The 19742-nt window shown below is 39.4% G+C and overlaps 1 protein-coding gene across 8 annotated transcripts in view; it reads right to left on the minus strand.

Moving 5' to 3' along the window:
* Positions 1-19742, minus strand: part of igsf9bb (immunoglobulin superfamily, member 9Bb) — a 165825-nt gene that overhangs the window by 54352 nt on the left and 91731 nt on the right. For 6 of the 8 annotated variants that reach the window (XM_085174206.1, XM_085174208.1, XM_085174214.1 and 3 more), the window contains 6 exons: positions 16896-17041; positions 8550-8692; positions 8182-8322; positions 7680-7796; positions 6993-7143; positions 5879-6002 (listed from right to left, as the gene is read on the minus strand). In XM_085174206.1, the coding sequence (XP_085030332.1) occupies positions 5879-6002; positions 6993-7143; positions 7680-7796; positions 8182-8322; positions 8550-8692; positions 16896-17041 (822 nt within the window). The remainder of the gene's footprint in view (positions 1-5878; positions 6003-6992; positions 7144-7679; positions 7797-8181; positions 8323-8549; positions 8693-16895; positions 17042-19742) is intronic. The other 2 variants (XM_085174209.1, XM_085174207.1) reach the window with 1 other exon arrangement.

Here is a 19742-nt window from a genome sequence, read left to right on the forward strand (position 1 = left end):
TTCCAGTTCCTGGTTAATCTTTTCAGTCTGTCTGAGTTTGGAAACCAGAAGAGAAACTAACCTGGACACCAATTGCACCAATTCCAGCCCTCCAGACAAGATCAGAGACAATATCCTAAGGAATTCAGTGGTGACAGAACACACATGGTCAGTAAGTAATTGAGCAGTCACTAATGAAACAAAATAGGCAGCCTTGGAACACTGATTGACTATGGTCAGTGGCACTATGGTGTTACCTGACGAAAGAGACAGACTGGCTACAAAACCCAAGGCTCAAAAAAGACTCAATCTCCAGGGCAAGGAGTCCAACGATGCACGAATGGGCTCATACTTGGAAACTTGGAACTCTACTAAAGAATACATGCCACGTAGCGTGACGGGAGTCAGTCATATGGCCGCTTAGAAGACAAATCCACATCCAAGGGGATAGAATTAGGCACAGATGATGCCAATGAATGATAGATTCAGGGGCGATCGTGGCTCAAGAGTTGGCAGTTCGTCTTGTGATCGGAAGGTTGCCGGTTCGAGTCCCGGCTCGGACAGTCTCAGTCGTTGTGTCCTTGGGCAAGACACTTCACCTACCACCTACTGGTGATGGCCAGAGGGGCCGATGGCGTGATATGGCAGTCTCGCTTCTGTTAGTCTGCCCCAAGGCAGCTGTGGCTACAACTGTAGCTTGGCTCCACCAGTGTGTGAATGTGAGAGTGAATGAATAGTGGAATTGTAAAGCGCTTTGAGGGTCTCGAAAAGCGCTATGTAAATGCAATCCATTATTATTATTAGATGTATTTTTCCATTACTTCGTTTGGTTCGTCCATAGAGACGGTTTGTGGGGAGAGGTGATCCAGGAAGGATCGAACAATCATTTTTTTCCCTTAATAAATGAAATCATTATTAAAAATATACTGGTGGCAGCCAATGGTACTCCTCCTCCTAGCCTCCTAGTAGGTGCACATATGGTATCAATTTTAAAGATCCTACTTTTCCTTGTTCTTAAGTTATTGCATTCATAAGATTTTCAGAAAACTTGATCTCTGAAACCTAACCTTGAGGTCAAAGTGACTGAGATTCGAACTCATCCAAGATTTTTGGTATCAATTTCTAGTCCTAAGTCACTTCCTTCTCAATGGTCACGGTTTCCTATGAGCTTTTCTGTAGATTCACTTAAACTGAAGCTCCTATATCACTTCGTTTTCGAGTTATGACATTCACAAACTTGGGTGTCCACATCACCCGCCCCATCAGCCTTTTACAGAAAAACTGCATTTTGTATTTACTCAGGCTTTCTTTGCCTAGTATTAAAATTAGTTTGATGATCTTAAACACATAGGTATGTCAAGGGAAGGGCGGAAGTATCACAGCACTGTAAGTGAACCCACAAAAAAACCGTTTCACTTCCAGATCTTATTTGAACAACTTCCACCTTTGTCTGGCAGGGTTTAGACTTGCATGAATGCAGCAAAACAGTGTCCACTTAGGGTTTTCAGAATCATCTCTGTGCTGATGTTTGGACCTATACTAGTACCCTAAAGTGCTTTAAACAATCAGTAAGTGTATCAGCTGTCGTGGAAAGGTCTAAAGACCCTTTTAAATGACAGCAGAAGTATAGAGGGATCTGATGCTTGTTGTCAGTATGAAGATTAATTAATATTAATTGAAGCAGCTGCCTCCTTGTTTTTATATCTGTGCTGTTCTCTGGTCTCATCACTGTGTTACTAAAGTACGATGGGTTGCGGAAAGCATGTGGGGCTTAATTTAGTCGATTCTGATCCTGTGGATGTGAACACGGCATCATAAATATCAAATGAACTTCACACCAGCAATACTGCTGATGTTTAAGCTAATGATCCCAAATAATCTTTACTTGCATATTGTGTGATTTGTGGCAAGTACAAGTAGTACTCTCGTGTTTAATGTTGTAAACACTGTGCTATAAAGAAATCCACACATATGAGGAATCCCTTCAAATTAGAGCTGGTTGTATGGAATATGGAATAAAGCACTACATTTTCCTTGACTGTCTTATTTGTTTTTCGGTGAATATGCTCCCAAACTTGTGTGTAATGACTGGAAAATTGCTTAAGAGGGATTATTCTAAATTGCACTATCTCACCTAATTAGAGACTTCATGTGGTATTGACTTTGTCTATAAAAAGCACAGCTGAATGTTACAGTTTTTTTCTTTTACAGTGATTTTACGTGTGCCAGCAGAAGAGACTGAAAAGCTGAACACATAATACAGTCTTGTTAAACTGCCAGATAAATATACTATCCCATCCTCTAGACAATAATATCAAAAACATGGTGCATTACTGTAAAAAGACCATGAGACCTTTCCTGAATTTTGCCTAAATCACTCACTGAATTGCTGTATATCTTGAGTAGTTTTTGTGAAACGGGTGAAAAGCTGATAGGTGACTTATAGCCTTCATTTTAGGGAATGACCAGTCTCATAGGTGCATTTCTCTAATGAAGCTAATTAACCTTTTTAACAAACTATTCTTTCAATTCAGACATTAAAATGAAATCAAAATTTTCAGGTAATAGTTTGATATAGAACCGCTTAAACTAGAACCATAGAACTGGAGAGGGCACCACTGCTATAAGCAAGGCTAGTTTTTGGCAGCAGCACTATATCTGATGCTCGCTTTATGTCTTTCACTATCCGGTCGTTAAGTGATGACGTGATGAATCATACTTCTGGGCCTAAAGTAGTCTGCGTTTATTATGGCTTTTGTGTTGTTAACATGTTTAATGTTTTGTATTTTCTTCTATTTAATCTCCAAAAACTCCTAAAACAGTCAGTGATCACTGTTGACCTCCCTCGGCTTTTATTACCGCTAATCATTTATTTAAGCTCAGTTTTTAATACCTTAGGATGTAACTACAGCCCAGCCCATGCAGCAGTGTATGAAGGACTAACCTCGTATTGTGGATGGATTATCTCAGTTGTTCTACTGGCTGAAGTTTGGTCCGTTTACAGCATCCTGCCATGCGATTACATTTGTTCCTGACCACCGAGAACACTCACGTTAACTTTTATCGAGTGGAAAAAAAGTTAGCTTGTTTATATTATGCTAACATAGCTGTGTCGCTAGCGGTCACGTAGCACATCATTATATACCAGCTAGCCAAACTTCAGTAACCCTACAAACGTCACTGCTGTTTAGTTTTCTGTCTTCATTTATGTTGGAAGTGATAACAGAGCTGTACGTTTTAATTTGTTTCCAAAACCCCGCAGTCAGGACATGCTATATTGTATTTAGATAGAAGCTAGCAAGCTAACTTCCTGCTAACTTCTAACTCCATTAAATGTCATAAATTACGATTTCATGGATGCCTGGATGTTAAACTTAATTGTTACACCTGGTAGAGCATAACGCTGATCATTTTATTAAAGATTAAAGACTTTAGACAGTTTTTCAACTCTCAGTAATGCCATAGTGATCGTTTGATATATGGACCTGCAGCGGAGTTTAGGCCCAGACACGGCTAGTGACGTCAGACTTAACGACCGGATTTAAGTGGTGCAACAAACAACATTCTTAAATTGTTGGTGTATCAATTTTTAGTTTTAAAGAACGACAAAGATAGATCTCTTTTGTGTGGATCACATACAGGACAAGGATGAATGTTAATACATTTACTGTAGAATTATATTGCTGTGGCTTCAGCATTTAGACACACCAGAGTACCGTATTTTCTGCACTATAAGGGGCACTGAAAATCCTCTAACTGTCTCAAAAATTGACAGTGCACCTTATAATCCGGTGCGCCTTATGTATGAATTCTGATTGTGCTTACTGACCTTGAACCGATTTTATGTGCTACATGGTGCTCAAGAATCTGTCAAAAACTGTTTTAGTATGACTTGGGTAAGCTATGAAGCCGCACCACTTGATGGATTGTTTGAGCATTACGGCTACCATAGTCAGGAGCCTTGCGGAGTAATGGGTCCAAAACTCCGTCTGCTTCAGGTCCCAAAGTCAAACGAACTTTCATGATGATCAGTGTTTCTGCTTTACCAGGTGTAACAATTAAGTTTAACATCCAGGTATCCATGAAAACAGAATTTAGTCAATTTAACGGAGTTGGAAGTTAGCAGGAAGTTAGCTCGCTAGTTTCCACCTAAGCATGATATAGCATGTTCTGACTGAGAGATTTCTGAAAGAATTCAAACGTACAGCTCTGCTATCACTTACAACATAAATGAAGACAGAAAACTAAACAGCAGTGACGTTTGTAGGGTTACTGAAGTTTGGGTAGCTGGTATATAATGATGTGCTACGTGATCGCTACTGACACAGCTATGTTAGCATAACATTAGCACAGTGAAGCTGGAGGATGAACGCTAACTTTTCTCCACTCGATAAAAGTTAACGTGACGGATTCTGGTGGTTAGGGACAAATGCAATCTCATGGCAGGATGCTGTAAACGGACCAAACTTCAGTCAGGAGAACAACTGAGATAATCTATCCACAACACAAGGTTAGTCATTAATATAGAGCAGCTGCGAGAGAATTCAACATTAATAAATCAATGGTACAGAAGTGGAGGAAGCCAGAAGAATGAGTTGAGTGAAGTTTGACATAGCTGACTGTTTTGTTTCGCTTAATCTGCTTTATAATCCAGTGCGCCTTATGTATGAAAACAGACCCATTCATCGTCAGTGCGCCTTATAATCCAGTGCGCCTTATGATATTTTGAAAATTTTGATTTTCATTCATTTAGTTTTTAACATGGCTAAGTTCACATGTACCGTACAAGTTACAACAAAATGTGTAAAGTTTCTTGTCTGTGTCATCTATTCTCCTATTTATGTGGACCTTGACAGTACATATGTACCACTGGTGCTCTGCTCTCACACGAGCTTTAGCAACTTCCATTCATTTATGGGGATTTGAAATGCTGCAGCATTCTGTGAATAGTCTGCATATTTTAGACATTTACTGTGATCAAGGAGTACATCTAAAGCTCAAAATAGGTGTGTTTAGTTATTTTTTTGTTTCTTCTCACATTTCTCATTCATTTTGTCATGATCCCTTTGATTTACCTCGTGACATTCGTGACTTACGTGCGTCTCTAGTTTGACAATAACTGTACTTCATAAAGTAGAGATGCATCTTGAGCAACTACCAGAGTGAATTCTTTTGTCTGTATCAATTTTTTGTCATTATGTTTTCAGTACATTTTGTTCAGCTGAGCTATTAATACTCTATAGTACTGGATTTAAAAAAAATTCTACTTCAGTCTACCGGAGTTTCTTTGACATCTAATAACTACACAGTGTTCACATCGATCATCCAAAATGCAAATGGTTCCCTTGCAGACCTGGGTTAAAATAGTACCACATGTTCCCTGAAGAAGTTTAAACACCATAGACTTTAACATGTAGACTTTAACAACCCAGGATTAGCAGCACATCATCAACTCACTTTGTACTGCATTATACATTTTGGACATCTCAGATGTAAGAAAATATAAGAATATAAGAAAAGAAAATATTGTGATTCAAAATGTAACAGTACCTGCCATGGCTAAAATCTTGTGAGACTGAACACATATTTTTAACCCAGGCCTTTTCCCTAGCCAAGCAGTGGCAAAGCAGCAGCAGCAGCAGCAGCAGCAGCAGAACAGAGAAGTCTGGGTTGAGTTCAGTTTAGTTGCTGTATTTTTTGTTATTGTTTTTATTGCGTTCCTCAAGAAAAGTCCAAGAGCAGAGATGAAAACTCACAGACACTGGAACTCCATGTATTTTCCATCTCTACGTTTTCACAACTGTTCTGAACACAACCCTGGAAAAGACATTTTCAGAAATAACAGAGGACACATTGGAAGAAGAAAAAGCAGGAAGCAAAGCATGCTGGGATGACTCACACATGGCCATACCAGACTGAGAATGTCTGCTGGAAACCTCCATTATATCCTGCTTCCCAAGACACATTGGCCAAAGTGGAGAACGCAGCCACATGGACATTGGTGGGGGCGTGGGGGCTTGTGCCTGCAGAGAGGGAAAGCAATTTTTAAAAGGGCACATTAGTCACCGAGTTGCCCTGCTGTGGTACACTACATTTATTTTACCTGTCAAACAAACTTATTGTGAGCTGAGTTGGGCCCAGTAATATAACATTTTACCTGCATAGTAAATACTACCAGTAAAATGGCTCAATGTATTTTTTTTTTGCATTGTTTGCATTGTTTACTTGTTATACTTGAGCCAAAAAAACAGGAAAATAATTTGGAGCCAGTGGGATACAGCCATTGTATTCTGCTGATTTGACTGGCTTACATCCATAAATGAGGCACAGTGGTCAGCACGAACAAAGGCCAAGACAAATAGGCCAAGGCAAACAAGACCAATGACTGCTCTTGGAATTTGACAAGTTATAACTAATTACTGAGCGAAACAGTTCAGAAGTGTGTCATTTTGTTGCTCTGTATTGTATCGTTTAAAGAAAAAGTTCCCCTGCGTCTTTTGTAAAGACGTGTGAGAATTGCAACTATAAGCTCCGAATTGAAAAACAGCAATGAAATGAGTTGAGGTTAGCATTCACACAGCAGTTTCTTCAGAAAATGCATTTTCTAGTTATTAATTATAGATTTCAACCAACAGTTCAAGAATCTCTAACACATAACAAAATGCTACTTTCTAAGCTTGTTAGCTACAGTTAGCTAGTAACTTAGCATTTAGTATTCTAATAATCAGTTAGATCAACCTTCCTTCCCCACTACCATCAATTTAATTAAATGTAGTCAGTTCTGGCTCTAAATAACCATTTTTAGTCTTTTCCTTCAGAGTTGCTACAATATTGCCAACTAATCTTAATCTGCAACATAAAATGAAAAGTTTGGCAGTAAGAAATTAGAAGCTGTTGGGGAAAGAGGCCTTGGTCTACAGCTAACACTATAGTTGCTAAAGAAAGAGAATTTGATATTTGTATGTGTGCGTCTACATATCTATATGTGTTTGTGCATTTATGTATTCAGGTACCTATGACTTGGACGTGCGTGCTGGCAGTGATGCTCGTGGCAACATTGGTGGCGACACACTCCCACTCCCCATGGTCCTCCTTTGTGAGTGACTTCAACTGTAAGCTGCCTCGGGGCAGAACATTGTGCTTGCTTTTACTGGGCTTCCCTACCTGCAATCCACCCGGAGCATGGAAAGATAGAGCCAGCCAATGCAAAAGATAAAGAAAACAGTGCATTGGCATGTGTCATACAAAATGTACACTTTAAAAAAAAAACTAAAAAAAACCAACCAGTAGTTTAACAGCTACTAAAAAGCCCAACCTACCATCTGACATCTGCAACAATACAAAATGATAAAATGTGTGTTCAGTAAATGAGAGACAGAAACAATAGCTAATCATACAGTAGTCAGTAAGCAGGATTAAACACACCCCATGATTAAGAAAACAATTGAGAGAATCTAATATGTTCCCTGATTGCATTTTTTATAGACATCATTAAAATGTGATTAAAAATGCTACAATGACATACAGTACAGTGCAATTAAAACCGGAGCATCCACTACAGACAGTGGTTTTAGAAATGAAGGTTCCTCAGTGGAAAACACTGAATGTGACAACAAGAAGCACCGACTAATGAGCTGCCTTACACGTGAGATTCAGCTGTGCACATGTAGGGAGGATGTATGATGTGCAAGGGGTTTTACCTTCCTCCATGTGATGTTGGGAAAAGGGTCTCCCTCTGCTTCACAGGGGATGACCAGTTCTCTTCCAGCCTCCTGCCTGTACACCCCTCCAGGAACCACTGAGAATTTGGGAGGGTCCTGCCCAGAAAGAAATTGAGAAGAGCTGTCTTCACTGAAGAGTACACATCAGTGAAGTTGCATTTAATCCTGGAGACAGCTGGATGCTTGTGCCCTTCGTATTCAGGGTGAGATTTATTGAACTGGGCAAATTAGCATCATGTTGCAGTTGTCAAAAAAGCATAAAGAGTGGAAAGGTTTATGTATATTATTCATTTAATCTGAAGCGTTCTAAATAGTTCCTGTATTTCAAATAAATAAAAAATGTTGCAATATGCAGTAAACTGTCTGCAAATGAGAAAACAAATCCGCACCTTTCAGACTTCAGTAAATCATATCAGTAAACCTTTAAATGCCAGAAGAGGGAAGTGCTGAGTATTCACATATGTGGCCTAAATATATGTACCTTTAGCACCAGGGGAGCAGGAGGCGACCATCCCATGGAACCCAGGGCATTGTAAGGCATGCAGGTATAGGTGCCAAGAGAGTCCTCCGTCACCTCTGTCACACGGATGCTCCCATCTTCCATTTGACTCCAACCAGGGTACTAAGGATGGAGAAATTGTGCTCAGCGGATAAGAAGGAGTAGACAGATTACCAGTGTGATGGTTGTCAGTAAATATGATTTAAAAAATCCTGAATCTCTTCTCTTGAGTAAGAAGTAAGTAAGTGCACTTAATATGGAATCACAACAGCAGGAATGAAGCATTCATTTCCAGTCTAAAGTTAGGAAAAGTGGAAGAAAGGGACAAAAGCAGCAAAGCGCCGGCTCACCTTATCTATCCGCAGAGGGAGGCCATCTTTTTTCCACTTAACCAGAGTTACAGGGGGGTTGGCATCTACAGGACAGCGAATGAAGCCAGGCAGACCAATGGCTGCGTAGATGACTGATGGCATGTTTACCACACGGGCAGGATCTGGTAAAAAAAACACACACAAAGAGAGAATAACCCACATGCTAAACCATCACTTTGTGGCAGCGCAATGCCTGTTAGCTGTTCTAGTAGATGTGCAGAGAAACAGAGAGGGCACTGTTCACAGAATGTGGGCTCATCATCAAAATAATTGAAATAATGACAAAATAAAATAAAATGAATAAATGGATCCAGTTATGTATATGAAGAACATCTGGTCTGGTGAATCCTGGTTATTGTCAGACACTTCTGCACCTTCATTATATTCAGAATCTAAAACGTTTCTTTTCCTAAAAAGTATTGTTTGGAAAATGAATGTCAGTACGATCGGCTATTTTCTGCTGTTTGATGTTTTCAGCTCCCCTGAGGCACATCTACTACACAATATTAATACTAATAACATGCTTTTACTTGTCTTTGTTCCAATCTGTCAAAGCTTACATGTAGGGACGACATCACTGTTGACTTGTAATGACTTTAGATTCAGATGGATGCATTGGTTTCTAGTGATTAAATTACACAAAATCGCATCTTCCATGGAAATTGATTAGGCTGGACAAAATGTCAGACTGTACATGGAAATTACAAGTTTACTATTCTGTCTGTTTGCTAATTCATCCATCACAAGTAGTTGACTTTGCTCTTCACAACACTGTCTGATGTGTAAAGGTACATTTTAGGAATTTGGGGAAATATGCTATGTTAGGTCCACGTCTTCCAAAGGTGAAAAAAATCATACGACCATCGCATCTGCCTCTGGTTAGTTACTATTTAGAAGCTACAGCTACAGCATATGGTTGAGATGTAGCCCCAAATGACAGCTCCTCCACTGTTTTATAGCCGTGACACTCAATGTACCATGCTTCTTGTCAAACTGATGATAATTTGAACCAAACATTTATAAACATAAAACCTGTTGCCACTGATTTTCGGTGCAGTTCTTATGTAATTTGACATACCTCAGCCTTTCCCTTTCTTAAGAATGGCTTCTTGACAGCAACCCTTCTCCTGAGACCGTTTCTGATGAGGTATCAGTAGCTGGATCAATGAAAGGGTCAGATGTAGCTCTTGGGGCATGTGTCAGGTCCTTGGTGGATTTTTTTTATATTCTTAAGGACACTTTCAGACACTGTCCCTATGCTGTAGATTGACTGTTACTATCTTTGTGCTTCACTTGAGCAGCTTTCTTAAGGTTTTTAAGGACATGCCACACAGCATCTTTTTGGTGGAATAATACTATTTTATGATTGCCTTAACCTTGGCATTTCATGTAGATTTAGCTAAAAATATAGGAAGAAATTATGCATGTTTACATAAAAAAGTGATGAAAAAATTCAATTAAAAGTTAGATCTTTGATAGGTTGTTATGTGTAGGCAGAAAACTAATATATTTATTGAATTAGTTGCGTTCTTTAGCTTTAAATTATTCATAGGTCAGTGTTAAATGGCTTAACAAGCAAACAGACATTTCTCTGACAATGATCAGATACAAGGACTGGGCTGAAAATGAGTGAAAAAAGTACCTGACTTCTCAGAGGTCAGGTACTTTGTAGGGGTGGGGGAAAAAATCGATACTGTGTAGTATCGTGATATTTTATTTGCTAATAATGTATCGATACAGGGACAGCAGAAATCGATATTTTGTTACAAAAAACGTTTTTGTGGACTGGAACATGCTCTGACTTCAGAGCATGTTGATCCTTTTTCTGAGCAAGAATCCTGACATTCCTTCACTGTCCAAATGTGTTTAACTTGTTTTTGGCAGCAATAAACATGACAGTTTACTTACTTTAATTTAAGACATGTTTTATTTTAATTAAGTTTAAAACTTTTTTATTTAATGTAAAATTTTGTTTTAATTTCCTTTCAAATTCTTCAGTTGCTGAAGGGGCTGCATAGTTTTCACAAATTGCATAGTTCAGAATAGCTATAATTGTACCAGATGGTTGCGTTCAGTTAAGTTGGACTAGACTGTAATACAAACCGTTCAGTTTGTCAACAATCAAACTGAAATGAGAGAAAGACTGAGTGTGAGACTTTGATATTAGATAAAATGAATATTGATAAAGTTTACCTTTATGTACAGAATCTGAATATCGCAAAATATTTTTAAATATTGCAATAATATCGTATCGTGCGTTAAGTATTGTGATAATATCGTATTGAGGGATGTATGGTGATTCCCACCTCTAGTACTTTGATACTAACCTAGATTTAAACAGTTAGTTTGAAGCCCCTATTGGGCTGAATGAGGAATGGAGCTTCAATATTCTTTTCAGTGGTCACGGAAACATAAAAAAGTATCAAATTATAAGGCAACTTTGATAAATTCTAAAACAGTTTGGCAACCAAAGCAAGGTTTTACAAGCTTTTGTCACTTTACGCTAGATGTTTACTACACACACAGTTTCAAAACATTACACCTTCATTAACGACTCAATTCAACATGATCGTCACTGCTCGTCTCGTCAGAGAACTGAACAAATTACATGCTAATTGTGATACAGGTGCCACCACATACCTGAAACAATCTTGAACCTCTGTGCTCAAGCAATAACATAACAGCATGACATGTTAATATGTTCATTTTTCTTATAATGTATCCAGTAACTATAAATAGTCTCAAGCCTTACCTAAATATTACTAAGTAATAGGGGTGGGTTTTTATAATCAATTTATCGATTAAAATTGATTCTGGCTTGGATGACGTAAAATCGATTCATTAAAATCCTGAATCGATTTTTTAATATAAATTTATTTTGCCCAAAATGCCAGAATCTCTGGTGAAATCTCACAAAATTTCAACAACCACCAAACAGCTAAGACAGTAAATGAGAGCAGGAACACGGATTCTGCACAAAGACAAAACCCGCGGATCAGAATCAGTGAGATGTTGCCTTTCTCACGGTCGGGGCTGAAAGCCGACAGCTCGCTGATTCTGATCTGTCGGCGGTCCGTGCTTTGTGTTCCCTTTATGCGCTGATTCTAAAGCTGTTAGTTTGATGTTTCTCCAAACAATATTGACTGAACCAGCAGCAAAAGAAGATCCAAACTACACTTCACATAAACATCGTCATGAATTCACTCTGACTTTTGCTGTTTTGCTTCGACCACGATGCACATCTCTCTCTCTCTCTCTCTCTCTCTCTCTCTGTACTTCAAGAACAGTTTTCCATCTAAAAATCTGTTTTCTTCATTATTCGCTTGCTTGTTACGCACAAGTCTACCGTTGTTTACAGCGCTGTCGGCCGATGTTTTTTTTTTTCCGTTTTACTAACTTCCAAAAAAAAAACCTAATTTCTGCTGTTAAATACTGAACAAATTTAAACTTTTTTAAAATTATGCAAAATGCAAAACCCTTAGCCGTGTCTCTAATAAAACCGCTGTAACTTCAGAGGTAATGTTCATGTGTTGATTAATGGTTTTCTTTCATTTTTGATCTACTGCAGTAGGCCAGGCCAGGAAAATCGCCTTCATGTTTTTCTGTGTTTTATCTTCAGCTACTTTGACACAAAGTCACAGCATCTGCTGTGATGCTCACACCTTTGATAAAGTCTTGCGTGTGTCAGCTTCCTTTTTATAGATACAAAAATATGTAAATGTACTGATCTGAATTATAATATTTCTGGCTGTCAAAATTTCCCAGATTCAAATCGAATTGAACTGAATCGAATTAAATCAAATCTTGATTCGAATCAATTCGGGACCTTGTGAATCGGAATTGAATCGATTCTAGAAATCAGTGACGATACCCAGCCCTACTAAGTAAGTCAGATGAAAGTTGTTGTGATTTTCAAATGTATTTGTAGCCACAGTTAGTTACAGACAAGATCAAATTCCTGTGACATCATGTGACACATAAACTACCTCATTCAATCATTCAGAGCGGCTCGGATTAGTTCAAGGTTATTTGATCGTCTCTACTTTAGCAGACATCCTTCCAGATTTCCCCTCTCAATTTTAACTCTCAAATAATAGGGATTTGCTATGATGAACAAGCTCAGCCTCTTGGTTTCTTTGGGACAGAAAGGATGACTGATGGAGGGAAAGGGAAGCAAAACTTATTCAATCTGGAATTGTAAAGGGGTGAGAATAGTGTAATGTCTGAATGAGGTCAGGGAGGAAAGCTTCACAGTAAGCACTGGGTGATAAGGAGGAGAGATGGTGCGAGTGGGAGGAGTGCTATCTGCAGAGCGATGGAGAGAAGGGCGAGTGAGGCTGAGCGTGGGAAAGAACACAGGTGAGAGAGGGAGAAAAAGAGACGTGTCACCAAAACAACTTTGTACTACAGTAGTTGTCCTCTAAAGTCCAAACCTCTGGCCGACCGTCATTCTGCCACAAAGAGCCCAGAGCAGCACAGCCACTGGCACCACAGTCAAGTTTCTAAATATAGATCTGAGACAGCCTATCGCTCACGACACGCTGGTTCCCACTACAAGATGCTTTGGGGGAAGTTATTCCCTGGCAAACGCTTCGGGGAGAAAGACACAGACAGCTGAGGAGAGAGATTTAAACCAAATAAGACATGAAAAAGAATAATGACATAAATAGGGAGAGTGGTTGAGGATTGATAGAGAGAGATAAAAAAGAAAGAGGTGAGAATAAGAGGAAAGAAAGAAAAGAGAGAGCCCTCTGCAGTCAAACAGAAAAGTGGTCCTACAGCAATGATGTAATCCCCTCTCCTCTCACTGCTCCCTCCCTCTTGTGACTGCTGTTGCCTACCTCTGTTCTCTCTCTCTCTCTCTCTCTCTCACACACACACACACACACACACACACACACACACACACACACACACACACACACACACACAGACCACAATCTAACAAGGCGGGAGAGTGAGGGAATTCAAATTGTCTGTTGCCTTGACTACTGCCGATGGCCGGTCACCAGCAGGCAAGGCCGAGCTCTCAGTGCTCGTCCTGAGACATGCAAATAAAAGCCAGATGCTTTTATTTAGTGGCTCAAGCTGGGAGTGACTGATGGACTGATAGAGTGTTTTATGATGGGACAGAGAAATGAGGAGGCAGTAATAATCATGAAGATGGGGGAGGGAGAGACAGAGACATGCTGGTGTGCATATGAATAAATATTTATAAATGGGTACAAATCAGAAGAAGTAGTGAGGGAAGAGAAGGGGAGGAAAGGGAGGATGTGGGCAGAAAGCAACCAGAAGCAAAATAAAACAGAAAAGTATATTTGAGAGGCAAAACCAGTGTTTGCAGGGGATTATATGTTTGGCTGGGAAGTGGAACAGAGTTAGGCGGGAGACTAGTCGAGTGTCCAAAGTGATTCCACGGTGCAGAGCATTTCAGTTGATTTCTGGACACACAGTTTCACAGCTGTGTCAGGTTTGACTCAAGCCCAGATGGACAGAAACTGGTGTCCCCTCTTAACAACGCAGAGTGATGAGGAGCTACAATGAGTTGTAGGCAGCCCGTCTAGGGCTCATGTTAGTATGTTTGTCTTACCCACATCCTTAAATATGCGCACTTTACAAATCTGGAAGATTTTTTTTCCATGTGAATGCGGCAAATGGGGAAAATCTATTAAAAATTAAATCAAAGGCAATCACCTATCCTAAGTTTTTCTCAAACCTCCATGGGTTACAATCAATCATGTGAATGTTACAGATGTTGAATAAAAAAAAGAAGTTGAAGTTTTCTCACACTGCCTCTAATGCTCTATTACTCGACCTGTCTTACTCGACCTAAGTCTTTTTAGCATTTATTAATTTCTGGTGGTTTGATAGCAACTTTTATCACCTGACCAACCTGGAATGGGTATGGACTCATACCCATTGTTTAGCAATTCGGGGTCAGTGACGCTGAACAACGATAAAGTGAATCTTTCTTCATGGAGAATATTCAGGGCTGATGAAGCCAAACCAAAAACTGCAGTTCTTCTATTGAACCCCATGCTTCCAAGAAAAAATGATCAACTTAATAGCAGTAAAACACAGGTTTGGCCTCTATAAATAATTTACCCCTTCCTTACATCTCTACAGGTTTTTTCTAAATATTTATCCGTCCATCTAGATACTGTAGTTAGGAGTGTGGCCCCTGTGTTGGTGACCCCACAAAGGCCATTGGTCCCTCCACTTATTATAGTCAGTGCACTGGACTTCTGCACTGTCTTAGTGTTGTGCCTTTTTGGAGGGTTTTATGCTTTATTTTACTCTTTCCCCCACAGAACCACAGTTGTATATATTTACCAATTTAGTACCAAATGTCATCAATGTCATGATATAAAACATCCAAATATGTCCAACTTTCATTTATCTAGCTTTTGAGGTGAAGTTGAAGAATTTGGAGGTCGTCCTACTTCCTATTGGATTTGCTTATCAGATGGTACAGTGCTCCTTGGACTTGCCCATTGTTCTGAGTGTTGTCAACCTAGTAAATGCTTTTAATCACTATAACTATTAGTTATATTCAAGTCATGATAATCAATAACAAGAAGTTAATAAGCCAAAACTACATTTATATCATCACTTTTTCCTTTTCTTGTTCTCCTCTTCTTCATCTGACTCCACTATCACTGATCTCACCTCGCTCATCTCCTTCTCATTCTCTCCCTCTTTACCTCAGTGTTGGGAAGGTTATTTTTTAAAATGTATTCCATTTCTGATTACAGATTACATGCCCCAAAATGTATTCTGTAACGTATTCCGTTACGTTACTCAATGAGAGTAACATATTCTAAATACTTTGGATTACTTAATATATTATCATGCTGTTTACAACTACATGAATGTACTATTGCTGTGATTTATTACTGTTACTGAAGGTCCGCGGCTCCGAACCGTAGTAAAGGGACCTCTGGCTAATACGGTGGGTTCTGTGTCGGCTCGTAGCTGAAAACTAGCTTTACTTTGTTGTCTGGGTCAACTTTGCTAGCGAGAGACAGAGAGAGGCGTTGAAAGGCTGCTCCAACAGAACTTATTGTTTTTGGAGGAAAACACGAACACGGTGTACAGTCGAGTCTTAATAGCTTACTTACAACTGGGCTCGTCAGTCACTCTTCTTGGCTGCAGTGGTTATTATTATATTTACATGCTTCCAGCTCGTACTTTTCCTTTTTCTCCCTCCCTCGCTCACAGACACATAACGTGTATGGCAGTCCATTCTCCCTGCAGCACGGACTACACTGCCTATGATGCTACATTCTTTAGAGCTATACCTGTAGCATTCTGCCTGTTAGCTTAGCACAACAACAATAAAAAGGCCTCTCTCACCCAGGAAACACGCAGAGAGAGAGCGTCACCCTGTAACCATGGCAACCGTAACGCTGCCACCTGGAACTACAGAACGTAGCTGTCAAACAAAACCCAAACAGTCCTGACCCGCCACAATATGAAACAGGGAAGTACCGCCATGTAATCCATTTATTTCAACAAAGTAACTGTATTCTAAATACCACCTTTTTAAACGGTAACTGTAACGGAATACAGTTACTCATATTTTGTATTTTAAATACATAACGGCGGTACATGTATTCCGTTACTCCCCAACACTGCTTTACCTGAAGCCTCGTCTCCTGAACTGAAGTCAGAGCTCTAATGCAATCAAATGTACATAAACTCTGTCTTTTATTCCTGATTGGACATGTAATCCTTCTACTGTATCTGCGGAAAGCTGACAGCAAGCTGGTGATAAAAACAACATCTCATTATAAGCTCAGGCAGTATGGCGGTGTGGTGGTTGGCACTATTACCCCACAGCAAAAAGGTCCTGAGTTAGACTGGATGCTAGCTGGCCGGGGAGAGCATGCAGACTACTGTACACACAGAAATGCTTCCTCCCACACCCCAAAAGCATGCAGTTAGAGGAGTTAACTGGTGATTCTAAATTGCCCATAGGTGCCAGCATGGTGATACAGCGGATATCAAGGAAAATAATACTTTATTATAAATACACACTGAACCTGGGATATGCATCATATTGACTGAAAGAGTTAAGACATGAAAGTCATTCAGTGTGTAAAATTTTTATTAAATGCAGTTGAAAGCTTCTGCAAAATGCAGAAAAGGTTGCAACAACCATCAAAAGCTGTGATGAAACTGTCTCTCATGGGTGCTGGCCCAGGAAAGGATAAGCAAGATTTCATCCTGCTGCAGAAATGTTCATTTAACAGCACCTCAGACTAGAGCACACACCACTGCTATGTAGAAAGTAAAAAAAAAAGAGAGAGACAGGGCACTCACATTGCACTATTAGGTAGGCAGAGGCAGTCGGTGGTCGGCCCAGGCTGTTGCTTGGAGCACACGTGTATTTCCCAGCATCTTCTGGCTTGACGTGGGCAATTATTAGGGAGCCGTCTATGAGAATACTGACTCTGCGCTTTAGGTCACTGTAAAGATGAAGAAAAGGGAAATGATCAGTCAGCCATGCTTTATCTGATATTAGATCATCTGACTACAAAAGAGGGCTGGCATTTCACTATAATGCAGGTTCTGGTCCAACATAAGACTCAGTTAGAATATAACAGAATAGAATAGAATAGAATAGAATAGAATAGAATAATCCTTTAATTGTCCCACAAGGGGAAATTTGGTTGTAACAGCAGCCAGAAAGACACATATACAAACCTCTAGTTATTCTCACCCAGCATTTTGAGTTTCTTGTCTTTTGGTTCGAGTCTTTTTTATTTATTAGGTTCTCTGTGTATTTTATATTTCTTTGCCCAGTATGATTATATCTGGTGTTTATTCTGTATTTCTAGTCTTGGTTTGCCTTTGTGATTCCTCCCCTGTCAGTCTTCATATGCATGTGTCTGTTCCCACAGTCCAGGGGTGTCCAACTCCAGGCTTCAAGGGCCGGTGTCCTGCAGGTTTTAGATGTGTCCTTGCTCCTTGATTTAAATGGCTAAATGACCTCCTCAACATGTCTTGAAGTTTTCCAGAGGCCTGGAAATGAACTAATCATTTGATTCAGGTGTGCTGACCCAGGGGGATTTCTAAAACCTGCAGGACACTGACACTTGAGGCCTGGAGTCGGACACCCCTGTCCTACTCAGTCTGCGTTCTTCCTGTTTTGCTTTGATAGTCTCTCATCGGTGTGTGTTCTGTTTTGCTCTTCCCTGTTTCGTCAGTGTAATTAGTGCCAGCCGTGTTTCCTCTTGTATTTGGTGTCTGCGTCTTCCTATGCTCGTCATCGCAATCTCCCTCACACTGTGTTCTGTTCATAGTTCGTTCCTAGGTTTTACAGTTCAGTTCTGTAATGCTGAGGTTTTTTACGTTTAAATCTTGTCTGTGGGACTGTGTTTGGGTCCAATCCTGCCTTCCACACACAGTACATGACAGGATGGGACGGGAAAGAAACCAACAAGGTAGATTTAAATGTCATTCTGCTTTTGGTTATCCAACTTCTGGGCTATCTAGTACGCATAAAGCTTTTAAAGTAAAACTTGATATTGTATTAGCTTATTGTAAAAGCTCTTGTGTCCAAATTAAAAATGGAAACAAACATTTTTTGCATGTCTTGTCATTTGATTCCAGAATACTTTGGTACACAGAGTTTATTCTAGTCAACTCAGTGACTGTAAGATATCATCACGCAAAACTGTGGCTAAACAAAAGAGGCCCAAATCAACAATCTCCACCACCATGCTTACAGATAGTACCGATGTGCTGTGTGTAGTTTTCTTCTTGGCATTGTGTATTATGGCTGAACATCATTACTTTGGTCCTGCCTGTTAAAAGGAAATTGTTGCAGAAGTCTTATGGTTTGTACAGATTTGCAATACTCTTTTTTTTTTAACCTGTAATGCTGTTTGTGACAAACACCATTAGAGAACACACCATCAGCTGCACTTGTCAATTTTTATATTTCTATTTCTAACAAGGATTTCTATGTAAATAAGAGTTTTTGTATTCATATTAGTTCAAATGTCTATTTTTTCCTATTCTGATTGCAAAGACTTGCAGAGAAAAGCTAAAAACCCATAATCTGACTGAATAAGGTTAGGGTACTATCAACAACAAATGAGGAGACTTGTTTTAGTCTTAACCTATAATTCCTCTGAAAAATAAGGAAGGCTCCACACTGTGATCAGGCTTTTAATGGTAATAGTACTGCCTTTACCCCTGTAAACTCTGTCTTCTTCTAAAACAGTGCACTAAAGCAGTTTTGATGTAATGTGATGCAAGTGGGAATGTGAATTATAAACCTGACTTAACTTCAAGCAATCTAAAATGAACCTTTAGCCACAGATACGTCTGTCTGTATACTCATGTAAGTTTTCTCATATACTTTTTTTCCTCTAACCTCCTAAGACCCGAACTCTTCCATGGCATGCATTTTTAATTTCTCTTTGATATTTGGGCTGATTGGGGCCCAATGAATGTAAAAACAAAGAATCAGCAGATTTTTTTTAAACTTATTTTTGATTTATGAAAAATCAGATCCACATATGAGGATATTCGTTTAAAAATTCGATAGAACAGTAGCAGTATAATGTCCTCGTAAGTGGATATCAGGCCCTTGTAGAGCAAAATTTAGTATTTTGGTCTAAATAACCCAAAATGTGATGTCCACATATGTGGACGCCAGGTCCTAGGAGGTTAATGATCTGTACACGTAGTTATAGAAATAAATAAAAATATTTGCATGAGTCATGGGTGTCTTAAAACTAAAGCTGTTGGACATAAAATACAAACTTTTCTGAATTTCACAACAACGAATTTTTATGGTGTGAGAAGGCAGTTACAAAAATAAGTGCTGGAGCAGTATTATCTATCTATAATCTAATGCACCACAGGAAGTGACAAAACTGTTAGAAAACAGCGAGTTCAAAAGTTTAACGATGTGAAAGACGAGCGCTCAGCCTTCTCACAAGCTAAAATGCTGCTGGATTATAAAACTTACTTCGTCGTTGAAGCCTTGTTTAATTACAGGCACAAGGCACACTCGCCTCTGAGTAAATGTCTTAATAAATAATCAGTTTCATCAATTATTGAAGAATTCTGCTGCTATGTTATAAAAGCTGTCATGTACAAGCGTGACATGAGAAAACACTAGCCTGTTGTTTTGGTAGTCATTCATTATTTATC

Source organism: Neolamprologus multifasciatus, chromosome 10 (assembly GCF_963576455.1).
Source record: "Neolamprologus multifasciatus chromosome 10, fNeoMul1.2, whole genome shotgun sequence".
Taxonomy (NCBI): domain Eukaryota; kingdom Metazoa; phylum Chordata; class Actinopteri; order Cichliformes; family Cichlidae; genus Neolamprologus; species Neolamprologus multifasciatus.